Raw genomic sequence first — 14,325 nt, 5'->3', positions numbered from 1 at the left:
AGTGAGTGTATTCATTAGGTAGACCTGTATACCAACATGTTAATGAAAACATTTAATCAGCCAATCATATGGCAGCAACTAAATGCATAAAAGCATGCAGATTTGGTCAAGAGGTTCAGCTGTTGTTCAGACCAAATATCAGAATGAGGTAGAAGTGGCTTTGACCATGGCGTGATTGTTGGTGCCAGATAGTGTGGTTTGAGTATTTCAGAAACTGCTGATCTCCTGGGATTCTCATGCACAACAGCCTTTTTGCAGAGTTTGCAGAGAATGGTGTGGAAAACAAAAAAATGTCCAGTGAGCAGCAGTTCTGCGGGCAAAAATGTGTTGCTATTGAGGTCAGAGGAGAAGGGCCAGACTGGTCAAAGCTGACAGGTAGGTGACAGTTATGTAAATAACCACACATTACAACAGTGGTATGCAGAAGAGCATCTCTGAACATACAACAAGTCAAACCTCTAAGTGGATAGGCTACAGCAGCAGAAGACCAATAAGTCTAAAACATAAGGCTAAACAATAGCTAATACGTGCTCACTGAGTCTATGTATACAGTGCCCCCCATAATGCTTGGGACCCATTATTTACAGTATTTATTTTGAGATTCGTAATTTTAAAGACATCACATGGTTAAAGTACACATTGTCAGATTTTTATATAAAGGGAATTTTTATACATTTTGGTTTCACCATGTAGAAATTACAGCATTGTTTACACATAGTCCCTCCATTTCCGGGCATGTGAATGGAAGTATTCATGTTCAGTATTTTGTTGCATATCCTTTCCATGCAATGACTGCTTGAAGTCTGCGAGACATGGACATCACCAGTTGCTGGGGTTCTTATCTGGTGATGCTCTGGCAGACTTGCATTGCAGCAATCTTTAGCTGATTTCGGGGGCAAGTCCACTTCAGTTCTCTTCAGCATATGAAAGGCATGCTGAAATGGTTTCTGATCGGGTAATTGACTTGGCCACTCAAGAACTGACAATATTTTAGCTTTGAAAAACTCCTTTGTTGCTTTAGCAGTATGTTTGGTATCATTGTCTTGCTGTAGAATGAACTGTGGAGGTCTTCCTTGACCTGCCAGTCCCTTTTACAATTAGTTAGCTCACCAGTGCTCTCTTTCTTCTTAATTGTGCTACAAACCGTTGATTTTGGTAAGCCTAAAGTTTGGCTGATGGCTCTAGCCATTTTATTCTTCTTTCTCAGTCTCATAATAGCACAAAAGACTAGAGGAAAGACTAGGTGCTAAGAGCCCTCTTATACCTGCATTAAGGAGGCAATGAAACACACCCGAGCAATGACCAACATCTGAGAAGCCATATGTCCCAAACCTTAGGTTGCCCTTAAATGGGGGTGGGGGGTATGTATAAACATATTACAATACCCTGTGCACTTTAAAAAACATGTTAATTGTGTGATTCCAAACCTAAAATTGTGGCAGATCAGAGGCAAATCAAGACATAATGGGTCTTTGTCCCAAATATTACGGAGGGCACTGTATATACTGTGTATATATACAATAACTCTGTCCTCTATACACCACTGCAGTGCACCACCCACAGGCGAAGAATCTTGAACTATCATACCTTTTATGACGCTGTTATACTGACTTCTACAATAAAGAATACAAAATGAAAATACACAGAGTGATTGGCAACCGTAAAATAAAATCTATTAGTTCAATGCCTCCGAACACCACAAAATTTGCCTAATGCTGTATATTAATATACCCAGTATAGCATAAACCTTAACTGTAAGTAACATGAGTACAGCAATATTGCAAGACTGCAGTTTCACTGCTCCCTCAACAGTAGACATGACATAATGAAAACAAATGGTATCATAAGAGTTTGCTGAACACTGTTGGACCATACACGACGACTGCAAAGAATAGAGATAAGTGTTTTAATGCAGTGCGATCCTTCATTTGAACACGAAGGAACAAAATGTGCCAAAGCTATACACACGGAGTGGTGAGCGTTAGCGTGTAAATGTGACTGACCAACTGTTTGGCTTACGCAGGCACCAGACAGGGGAAACGAGGGTTCACTAGGGCACAATGTGATGCTGTCATACCCCGCCCCATCCCTGAGCAAAGCCAGTGCCATCCACACATTGCATTGTGGGGCTGCCAGCCACTGCTGGCACTTATCAGGATGAACCACCCTGCAACCCGAAGTGAATGATGGTTTTGGAAAGACAGCTGACTTCCACATTGCTTTGAGGATACTTATTGTCAGATACAGTGAGAACTTTATTAGGTACTTATTTGACTTATTTTTTATACTTATTGGTCTTCTGCTGCTGTAGCCTACCCACTTGTGTGTTCAGAGGTGCTCTTCTGCATATCATATTATTACATTACATTATTGGCATTTGGCTGACGCTCTTATCCAGAGCGACATACAGTTGATTAGACTAAGCTGGAGACAATGCTCCCCTGGAGCAATGCAGGGTTAAGTGCCTTGCGCAAGGGCCCAACGGCTGCGCGGATCTTATTGTGGCCACACCGGGATTAGAACCTCTGACCTTGCGTGTCCCAGTCATTTACCTTAACCACTACGCTACAGGCCTCCTGTTATCACTGTCGTAATGTGTGTGTTACTGTCACCTTCCTGTCAGCTATGACCAGTATGGCCCTTCTCCTCTGACCTCTCTGATCAACAAGGCATTTCAGCCCACAGGACTGCTGCTCACTGGCTGTTTATTAGTTTTTCGCACCATTCTCTGCAAACTCTAGAGGCTGTTGTGCGTGAAAGATACTCAAACCACCCTGCCTTGCACCAACAATCATTCCACGGTCAAAGTCACTTAGACCACATTTATCCCCATTCTGATGGTTGATGCGGACATTTACTGAAGCTCCTGACCCGTATCTGCAAGATTTTATGCACACTGCACTGCTGCCGCACAAATGGCTGATTAGATAATTGCATGAATAAGTAGGTGTAGAAGTGTTCCTAATAATGTGCTCAGTGAGTGTATATCTTGACTGATAAACCTAACCTTGTCACAACTGTTTGATTTGGATATGTTCTATATTTTAGTTAGGCACAGGCTCACATCATCCCGATATAAAACAAACAAGCAAATGTGTGAAAAATAACAAAATATCACATTAAGGGCCAGATTTGAGAAGGAAATAGTAGCACAAAACCTTCACAATATTGTGGCTCTGTTGCGGTCTTAGGCACGACACATTAAGGACCGATTTACTAAGACTGGTTTTTTTCACACAATCAAATTAATTCATCAGTGGTGGCTGCTTAGCCCCTGAAAATTAAGGAGGCAGAAAACATCCCCTTAAAGTGAGTCTTGGTCTTGACCTGTTTTCAAACATTTTCCTTGATTAACAAGTTTGCCAATGATCTGAATATCAATTGGTAGGTAACCACATAGCTTCTTTCTTCATGCCATGTTAAATAATAAATTAAATTAATAAAAATATGTTTTAAAAACACATTTCTTTTCAGTTAATTTCCATTAATATTCTCCTTAATATTCTCGGAGTGTGGAAAAGAAATGTATCCACGATTTTTAATAACGTGTAATATGCACAATTTTGTGTGCAATTAAAGAGTTTATTTTCTTATCTTACCTAATTGAGTAGAACTGCCTACACCTGGTGGTATTGACTACTTTGTAACTTAATCCTATTGTTAATCAAGGGAAAATGATTTAAATCAAGCTGCGACCAAGAATCAGTTTAAGGGGATGTTTTCTGCCTCAGTATGGGATGCGAACACATCCAGATTACAAAGTGTAAACAAAATGGATACAGAGAAACCAGGTACAGCGAGGGAACCACAGGAAAAGATATTAAAGGATAAAAATTTGTAGTGACATCACTTACAAAATTAATTCATTAGGTATAATAAAACTAACAGCAGAGGATGTAGAAAAGGTGGTATGATGTTAGACTGTGTACAAAAAAAAACAAAAAAACTTTATGTGGGCAAAAGGCACAGATGGTAGCCAAACAAAAGAATACTAACACCGATAGAACAACAGGTGCAAATCTGTATTCATATTTCATTATATGCCCTACTGAGTTCATACACAGAGCAATTGTTTACATTGTTTTTATACTGACTGCTAGCTAATGACTTCAATAGAAGTCCTCCATCCTTGCGAAGATAATCTCATATTTTATTTGAAAATAAATAAGAAGTGATTAGTAGAAACATATGAAGCCTAATTTGAATCCCATCTCTTTTCCGCAGTGTTTTGCATACGAGGGTGGATGTTTTGTTTACCTCCACCCCATGCAGCCGCGTTGGGAAGTGATTTGACTGTGGAGGACGTGTGTGTGTACAGCCCTTCTCCAGCATTCCTGTGTGTGAGCTACAGGCTACATCAGTGCAAACAACCACCATTACATCACATTAATGGAATTTGGCAGACGCTCTTATCCAGAGCGACGTACAGTTGATTAGACTTATGCAGGAGACAATCGTTCCCTGGAGCAATGCAGGGTTAAAGGCCGTGCTCAAGGGCCCAACGGCTGTGCGGATCTTATTGTGGCTACACTGGGGATCGAACCACCGACATTGCGCGTCCCAGTCATGTACCTTAACCACTACGCTACAGGCCGCCAAGCTTTCAGTTCTCACGCAAAGAGAGGAGTCATGATTAATCCACACTTAATAAATTAGACAGAATAGCTAAAGGTACAATAGGTCATCTAACGGCCAAGAAAGGAATTGCAGCAACAAACACCTCAAACCACAGCGCTGTTTATCCCTCCCCCTTCTCTGTGAACTCGCTGATGTCCCCACTCCATTGGCTGTGGCAATTAGAACCAATTTTCAACCAATGAGCTTGAATTATGGTCCAACTATACAATGTTTTGGTACAGAGTGTCGGTCTGTCAACTGTATATTTTCGAACCAGAATTTAAGGATATAAACACAGGCAGAGGGTGCGTCATCATGTCAGTGAGCCTTTTTCAATGATAGGAAGGGGTTTACAATGGTCTTGTAACAATGTTGTAACCACAAAAACCTTACCTATTGTACCTTTAATTGGCCTAAATTTAATTAATATACATAATCTCCGCCCTGTATAACATGTTCACTCTCGGTATACATATGCATGGATACATTTAACTATGAATCAAAAGTAAAGTCCCCACAAAAAGCATCCTCATAGCCATTTTCACCCATTGCAGCCATTTAGTAAACACGATGTTGATATTGTGTACTAACTGCTACCGCGTTAGAAAAGCAGTCACAATCCTTTTGTAAATCTTGCTCAAAGTGTAAATACTGCCAATGTGTGCAAATACCCACATTCATGTTAACTTTCACCCTATCCACCCTTCCACTCGTCTGGTCAGGAAATGGATAATATTCTCAATGGCAATTAAAAGCACTACAGTATGACTGGTCTGCATGAAAAAAAATCATAATGAGAAGTGGTTATTGACAGCAATTACATTTCAAAATCAGAAGTGCTTAACCTGACCCGAACATCTGAGCCCACAACGGGGCTAAAATAAAAAAAATAAAAAACCCACTCACATCAAACAGCTCCACATAATTGTTGATCAGATCCTCTACAACACGGACTTCTTCTTTGGTATGACCCCCGGTCTGGAACAGGCAGGTGGAGAAGATGGAGGCCAGGCAGCCAGTCTGCATCTGGTTTATGACTGAGCATTTCTGGATCCTGCACCAGGAAGAACGGGACAGGATGTTGAACAGTTTCATGGTACAGGAAATAGTACAATTAACCAGTTTTCTAAGCTTTACTGAGCTTGTCTGATGCATTGGAACCAATGACATACTCTCAAAAAGTGAAAACCCTGCCTTCTGGTCTGGCAAGAGCAATCGAGCACAGAAAAGTTTTTGAATCCAAAACAATTATTTGACCCAGGTCTGCATGGGCGCAATCAATGGGGAGTCCCAATGAGAGCTCCTGCCAGTAATATAAGAAATTATTGTAATATACCATATAATATATGATAATATATAATAATCACGATTGTAATATTATATGCAAGTAAAGTAGATTACATTTTAGTGTGAAATCAACTCCGAGACTACATTTAATTTTGACGGCATACATGTCACTCTAGAGTATTGGACTCATCCCATAAAAACTCAGTTAGAGGTGATTTAACACCAGAAACTTTAACTGGAACTAGAGTTGAAAATGAATGAAGACAAGATGGAGGCCATTCAAGGGCATTTCTAGGTTTCAGATGTGCAGTCTCATTTGATCTTTGATTAGAGCTCTTTCCCAAGGCAGGCAGTATTAAAGTAGATGAACATACAGAATATCCCTAGGCTGGAAAAAAGTCCCTCGCAAAAAAAAGTGAGTGATCCACACAAATTGGGGAGAAATTAGTCCCCCAACGACATAACGCGCAAACACTAAAAACCATATTTATGATTGAAGAGAGAATTTTCATATGAGGCCGGATCATTTAAATGTAATTTTCTTTTTTTTATGTCCCTTTTCAGATAAAAATCCGGGGAGAGAAAATGATCAGAGCCAGCTTAAATAGATCATTTGGCAAAAAGTGGCGGCCATATCCCATCTGCCATTCACGGCAAATGAACAAAGAAAGCGGAATAGATTCCGTCTCCGGGGTCTGTTTTCGAGCTGAAGTCTCAGAGCTGGGGCGGAGTGCTGTGGTAAATTACATCTCCCACCCACCGTAAATGTCTTCTGCCTCCATCATCGTAGCCGGGGTGCAGAGCGGACAGTCGTTTGGACGTGGCATAAATAGTGCATGCCCCTAATGCGAAACGTTGTTCCATGCCGGCCCTTAGAGGCACGGGCCTCCTCAGCCCTGGGAACGAGCCAGACCTTAAGTGCGAGAAACGTTGTCCCCAACTGCGCAGTTACCTCTGCAGGTTCTCCGCTGGGATGTCAACTTCGAACAGTTTCTTCGTATTGATTTTATTATAATGGGGAAAGAAGCACCCGAGCGCCCGTGTGTGCTTGCGTAGGCGTGTGTGTGTCTGCGTGTGTGTGCGCGTGAGTGCATGCGTGCATGTTCTTTTTTTTCCATTCTTGCTTAGCAGGTGGGCGGCATCTGTAATGTTCAAATGAAACCTTTCAGTCAGTGTTATTCACATCCAGGAGCTTATGAAGGCCATATATAGATCCTGTGGGAGAATTTGAGCCATGCCTGAATGCCTGCATTGTGACATTTCGTCGTTGGTTTTAATGACGAACGCAGAGGATTGCATGTCAGGAGACTGACATGAACAGCTAACACTGCCATACCAGTAGACTTACCTACATCACCCTATACTTGTTAGTCACCCACAGGTTATATTCAACACTGTGTGTGTGCAGAGGTGCCAGTACTGCAGTGACTGTGGGATGTACATGTAGCGTTTGGGTGGGAGTAGGGGGGGTGTTAATTGTGGTAATTTAACACTCTACAGAAGAAGACATACATCAGGACATACACTGCAGGGGCTATTACAACCATTTACCTGTACAGGTGCTGCAGTAGAGCAGCCAGGGTGGTCCTGTTGATGTGGGGCAAACTCTGGATGAATGTTCTGTACTTCTCCACTCTTAGTTTTTCATCCTCCAGATCTGAGAAAAAACGTGACTGCCACTCGGTGACCCACATCGTTGCCAAACACAACTACCAAAATCACATTCAAATACACAACAACCTACATTACTGCTGAAAACACAACAACCCATGTCACTGCCAAAAACACAACAACTGTCATCACTGCCAAAAGCACGAAAACTCTCATCACTGCCAAAAATATGAAAATCCATATCACTGCTAAAAACACAGTAACCTACATATTTGCCAAAAACACAACAACTAACATAACTGCCAAAAACACAACAACCCACAAAACTGCCAAAAACACAACAACCCAGAGATGAGGGGCCTAAGCTGGTCTGAGACGCAACAAATCAGGTTAAACTCTCCCATAAGATAAATGAGAATAGAGAGGAACTATCCCCACCAGTAAACATCCAGCACTCACTCGTTGCATACTAGCAGCCAGCCAATGCCATTACAGTTAGACTGCTGCTGGCACAAATCTGCTGAGCATGGAACATCACTAACTGATATGACAGCAGTTAAACTCTCAAAAGTTGAGGAGAGGTGGTGCAAAATGCGAAATGGCTGGGAAATTGTCCTGCTGCTAGCAGACCGCTGTAGCACCGATTTGCGCAAAATCGGTCTGGTATACCAGAGGATAACCTGCTGAAGACATAAGCAACACAGCCAAAGACACAGCTGACACAGACATTTGTTCTCTGCGGGACCTCGGGGCAGAGCTTTATAGGCTACAAGAATATGCACTCCAGACACAAAAAGCCACCACTCCCGAGCGGTTTGTCACTTAGCCAATCTAATATAGGACTTGTTTTGATTCAAATTTACTGGCAGCACCTTTTCTGGCAGCCCTGCAACCAGCACGAGATTCTTCAATACTGAGCTAAAGACCAAACACTGACACCGAGCAGAGTACGCATAAGATTAATCAGTATAGAGTTACGGACCTAACACCGACACCCAGTAAGGGTAGAGCTCCTTAGTGAGTAAGGCGTCTTCCGTTTCGGATAAAAAGTTCTTGAGCACATCGGTCACATCCTCCAGCTGGTGGTCCCCAACCCTCAACTTTACACTCCTTGCGTCTGTCCTGAAGCTGTCCAGTAGCTGAGCCACTCGTTGTGGGTCACCACTCTTCTGATAAACCCCTTCCTGGCACAGGCCTGAAGCGAAAAGGCCACAGGTGATGGCTTATGACATTCTTATGCAGGGCTAGTGCATTTATACATACAGTGGGGCCAAAAGTCTGAGATCACGTCGGCAATCTGGGTGATGTAATCGTGGAAATAAACTGAAAGTTTCAGGATTTTGCTGAATTTAAAACAATTAAACATTTTCCACTGATTCAACTTTTCACTCAAATTGTTATGCTGATAATATAAATTTTCACGAAATAAATTGAATTAAGTTAGAAAATAATGCAAAATAGAAACATTTTCACTAGTGGTCTCAGACTTTTGGACCCCACTGTATATGTTTGCAGTAATGCATGATGACATGATAAATTATTAATGTGTCTTTCATGGCCTTCCAATGGAGAGCTTATGAAAAAGCAACACATTCATTATGAAAACGCAATTACGGTCTGACCCTAATAAGGGTCCTTGGGGGACGCCAATGCACCTGCGCTTAATTATTCCTTATTATGTTAGCAGATTTCGAAGGTGGAAAGTGTTTAGTTCTTCACCTGGTGCAGCGGTAGTGGTGGCATGTGTGTGATATTTGAGAAAATTCCCAGCATGCTCACCGTACTGGGTGGCGAACGCGATGCAGCTGTCCACCACCATGGGGATGTTGTTTCTGCTGAGCTGCTGGCTGCCTAGCGCTCTGCCGTCTGTACCGGCAGCCTGCTGGATCGCCGTGTGCCACAAGGCAAAGTCCAGCCTGGTGTAGCCGTGGATATACACCGTCCTATGGAAATAAGAGTAAAGCAAGACGCATACAGTAAGACATGTAATGATATATAGTACTGTGCAAAAGTCTTAGGCACCCAGGACTTTATTATATATATGTTTCTTTTTGCGTGTTAGTATAAAAGAACACATTTGAGATTTCCAAATATTAATTTTCCAAAAGATGACATTTTACAGAGACATTTTTGTATTTAATCTTTTTTTAAAGAACATATTACTGTAAGCAATTGACTACTTTTTACATAAAAAACTTGATCAAGGCTGTCTGAGATCGGAAGCAAGGAGCCAACTAAAGTCTGCTGAAGAACTGTGGCAAGTTCTCCAACATGCTTGGAACAACCTCCCCGCTGATTGTCTTAGAACTGCAGGACAGCGTTGGCTATCTCAGAGAAGTGATGCAGTTTATTTAGGACCTTTCATTGAATTATTTTTGAAATAATCTTATCTATACAGAATGTTATACAGGTGCATAAGACTTTTGCACAGTATTGTATATAGGAGTGCATGCGTGCACACACTCATAGAGAAATGTGAATGCATTTCAACTATCAATCAACAGATTTTTTAGTTCATTTTGTTTTCGAAAATCTTTGTATGATTATTTTTTGATAAATGCTAATCACAGACAAGTCAGCAAGGATAACCAGAGGAATGAAGATACATTCAGTCCAGACATTCAAGGCTACAGACAGCATTAACCACACATTAACTAAAGGCACAGAGGCAGTGAAAGGTAATTCTTTAGAGGTACCCAACCTTCCACTCTCTACCATGAGCAGAACCTCCTTCCTCTCTTCACCTTCAGTGTGTGTCGAAACCGCTGTGGAAAACAACACACGCACACACACACACACACACACACACACACCCACACCTTCAGAATAATATCAATGCAATGAATGCGCATGTTAAAGCACACATACTGTGAAATATTTTATTTGCACCCAAACAAGGGCATGCAACCACAACTGTAAGGATCGAGATCTGATCCATATGGTCAAAAAATACTGCCCAAATAAAAGCACGTACAAATAAAATGTGTAATTTTGTCAGTGCACAAGCAGTGTGCTGTCTTTATCAGGGCAGTGTGTCACCTGCTCCTAAAATGCCTTCCTTAGACTGTACTGTAGTTCCATGGTGCTGTCACACAATGCCAAATGACAATAATAATCACATCTGCAAGTTATAAATTACAGTACACTCAGTGAGCACTTTATTAGGTATTTATTAGGTCTTCTGGTGCTGTAGCATATCCACTCAGAGTTTTGATGCGCTGTGTACTCAGAGATGCTCTTCTGCATACCACTGTTGCGATGTGTGGTTTTTTGTGTTACTGTCACCTTCCAGTCAGCTTTAACCTGTCTGGCCATTCTCCTCTGACCTCTCACCAACACATTTTTGCCCACAGAACTGCTGCTTTTTTTTTTGTTTTTTGCACCATTCTCTGCAAACTCTAGAGACTGTTGTGTGTTAAAATCACAGGAGATCAGCAGTTTCTGGCACCAACAATCATTCCATGGTCAAAGTCACTTAAATTGCATTTCTTCCCTATTCTGACATTTGGTCTGAAAAACAACTGAACCTCTTGACCACTTCTGCATGCTTTTATCCATTTAGTCGCTGCCATATTACATTATATATGGCATGTATATGCAATATTACATATTCCATATGATGCCATATGGCTGATGAAATATTTACATTAACAAGCTGGTTTACAGGTCTACCTAATAAAGTGATCACTGAGTGTACATTTCTTATTTTCTGCACACCACAATGCACTTCTCCAGATGATCCACGTGGAATCAAAATGAAAGGGTACCAAACCCTGCGCTCTGGGGTTAATAGTGTTTCCTTGTTTTTGTGTACAACAGAAAATAAACTTCCTTTTTTTCCTGAAGAAATGAAAGCAAGAAATAAGTAGAGCATAAATCCCAGTGTCACCAGTCATTGGAAATTACACAGTGCCAGGATGCTGGGGGCCAGAATGATCTCTGTCTTCTACCTCGCACGTCTCTTCGTTCCCAGTCCAACACTGAATGTGTTTTAACACCTGTGCGTGTCTGGCTCCCGTTCATCCTAACTACACACCACTTAATGGAGCACGACGCGGAATAAAAATCAAAAGGAAAGGACAAAATTATGAAAATGTTTTATCCGGCTTTGTTTGCTCTTGTCTCCGTATGTCGCAGACCTGCCTGGTCCTAGCGGTTCTGAGGAAGAAGGCCTCCCTTCCTGGGGGTAATGTGGCTTCAAATTCATTACAGCTGTAAACAGAATACATTTCCTTGCATCAAAACCCCGCTAACAACTTAACGCCGCCAATTATTTGCTCTTTTTAAACGGCATTAAAAATCACGAGAGGCGTTTTATTCCGTACGTGCTTTTGTCTCTGAACAGCAGGGTTTGATCCTTCAATATGCTGCAATAACCCTCCTGTTGCTTTACCACACTTCAATTAATGGCCTTTAATCCCATGTTATAGCGGAAGAATCTCCAAAGCACCTTGTTCCCCACAGACACACAGTTAAAAAGCCTTTTAGGTGATGTTTATTTTTTATAACAAACACTTTTGGAGCATCGTAATTCGAACGAGGTGGCAGAACTTAAATCTTGCCTTAGGTGAAAGGGAGGCTCCAAACTTCTATTTGATCCGGAGAGGGGACTTAAATGGATTAAAAGATTTATTGATTTTTTCCCCGCATCTTTCTGGGCGAATCGATTCAGCTGTCATTCCTCTCTCTAGTGTAGGAACGCTTGTTCTTCTGGTCAGCAGAAGCCATGCTGATGTCCAGACAACAGGACACCACTTGCCCGTATTGCTGGGATGCAATGCGTACATACATGACACCAGTACACGCTCGGACAGCACATGCAGTTATTGGCTGTGCATGTGCATGTGCATGCATGTCTGTTAATGTGACAGCAAGCTTGTGTGTGTGTGTGTGTGTGTGTGTGTCGGGGGTGTGTGTGTGCGTACATGCATGTCTGCCAGTCAGCATGTGCATGTGAGCATGTTAATCATTCAATAAATGTAAGTTATACATTTGATTAATATAGATTTTTTAATTGGACATTTACAGATTTACATAAATGTACTTTGAAAAAAATTATTTCATATTCATATAATTTTTTAAGATTATTATCCCCAAAAGAGAGCACTGATACAGTTCTCCTGCAGGCTGGTTAAGTCCCCACTTTGTTCAGGTAATGTCATTCAGGTCCCCACTTGGCAATAAACTATGGAAACTATGGTACCCTCTTGGCGTATGCATGTGTGATTGAGTATGTTTATGTGTGACTTAGAGTGTGAATTTGTGTATATGTGTGTGCATGTGTGCACATGTGTGTTTAGGTGCATTTGAGTGTGTGAAGCTTTGTTTGTGTGTGTGTGTGTGCATGTATAATTGAGTGTGTGCGCTGTGCGTATGCGCATGTGTGTGTATACAGGTGTGTGTGCATGTGTGCATATGTGCATGCATGTGTGTATGCATGTGCGTATATGTGTGTGTGTGTGTGTGTGTGTGTGTTTGGTAAGTGTGTGTGAGTGTGGGTGTGGTATGTGTGTGTATACGTGTGTGTGTGTGTGTGTGTGTGATATATGTGTGTGAGTGTGTGTGTGGTATGTGTGTGTATACGTGTGTGTGTGTGTGTGTGTGTGTGGTGGGTGTGCACGTGTAGAGGTGCTCACTCAGCTCCTGTAAGCGTTTCAGTTGCAGTTCTCCCTCCTCTTCATCCTCATCTCCAGAGCTGTAGAACAGACTGCAGTTTTCCAGAAGGAACCATCCCAACCTCCAATGGTAAAGGTCGTGACCCTCTTTATAGTACAGTCGTCCAATCAAATCATAATCTCTGCTCAACATGTGCACTACGGCAGGTGGAAAGAAACACTGAGAGCATGAGAGAGAGAGAGAGAGAGAGAGAGAGAGAGAGAAAGATGGAGAGAGAGTTTAGTATAAAAGTGTATGCTTCTCCATTCTTTAATACAACCACCTTTACAAATTATTGTGAAACCTTGTATGGTTGTATGACAGTCCAAGACATAACTGACGTGTTTTGTGTGCGGTATTGTGTGCACATTATTGTTGCAAAACTTTACCGCAGTTCACAATATTACAGCCATATTGTGGGGGGAAAAAAGATTCTGAACTCTCACAAATAAACGCATCAGCCCTCAGGGTAAAAGTTCTCCAAGCGCGTTCTCCTGTGTGGAGATACTTCACAATTTCACAATCTTTAAAATTGAAACACGTAGGTGTTTCAGCCCTCATAAGACAGCGGGACTAATACTCCTACTCTTCGCACAATCTATCAAACCGCTTGCTTTGTCTAGGATTAATAGATAGGTTGCGGGAGATAAAAAAAGAAAGGAACGGAGGACACATTTTGTGAGGCATGCCATTACAAGGACCTGTCACTTTGTGGGGGAAGAGATAGTTGGACTACTATGTCTTCCTGATGGCGCGGCTGGCTGTTAACGTGAGTGAGGAGCCCTACGCTCCGGAGTCCGCCTGAGACAACAGAGAATGCCGAAGATGAATCCGTACCGCCGCCTAATGACACACGTATATGCTCGCAACGCAGACGGACGGACACACGTGCGCGCACGCATACACGCAAACGGACCTGGAGATGGACGCACGGGCTCATGCGCACAGACAGACAGACAGACACGCACACGTAGATATGTGCAGAGGTAAACTGACAGACAGATACGAACGCAAACAGGCACTCATGCATATACACCTACGGTACACACACGCACGGATACACACACAGATAGCCAGGGAAACGGACACACAAGCTCATGCACACAGTCACACATGCTCATGTGCATACACAGACAGAATGCCACATCTAGTCTA

The 14,325-nt window shown here is 42.1% G+C and overlaps 1 protein-coding gene across 3 annotated transcripts in view; it reads right to left on the bottom strand.

Moving 5' to 3' along the window:
- Nucleotides 1-14,325, bottom strand: part of arap2 (ArfGAP with RhoGAP domain, ankyrin repeat and PH domain 2) — a 133,660-nt gene that overhangs the window by 29,768 nt on the left and 89,567 nt on the right. For all 3 annotated transcript variants that reach the window (XR_009709365.1, XM_061251960.1, XM_061251961.1), the window contains 6 exons: nt 13,152-13,350; nt 10,217-10,280; nt 9,295-9,458; nt 8,498-8,710; nt 7,456-7,561; nt 5,524-5,671 (listed from right to left, as the gene is read on the bottom strand). Coding sequence is in view for 2 of the 3 variants with exons in the window: in XM_061251960.1 (XP_061107944.1) it covers nt 5,524-5,671; nt 7,456-7,561; nt 8,498-8,710; nt 9,295-9,458; nt 10,217-10,280; nt 13,152-13,350 (894 nt within the window). In the remaining variant the exon portion in view is untranslated. The remainder of the gene's footprint in view (nt 1-5,523; nt 5,672-7,455; nt 7,562-8,497; nt 8,711-9,294; nt 9,459-10,216; nt 10,281-13,151; nt 13,351-14,325) is intronic.

The sequence above is a fragment of the Conger conger genome, chromosome 8, assembly GCF_963514075.1.
Source record: "Conger conger chromosome 8, fConCon1.1, whole genome shotgun sequence".
NCBI classification, from domain to species: Eukaryota; Metazoa; Chordata; class Actinopteri; order Anguilliformes; family Congridae; genus Conger; species Conger conger.
Note: the sequence above shows the minus strand (reverse complement) of the source record. Positions and strands in the feature narration are given on the sequence as shown.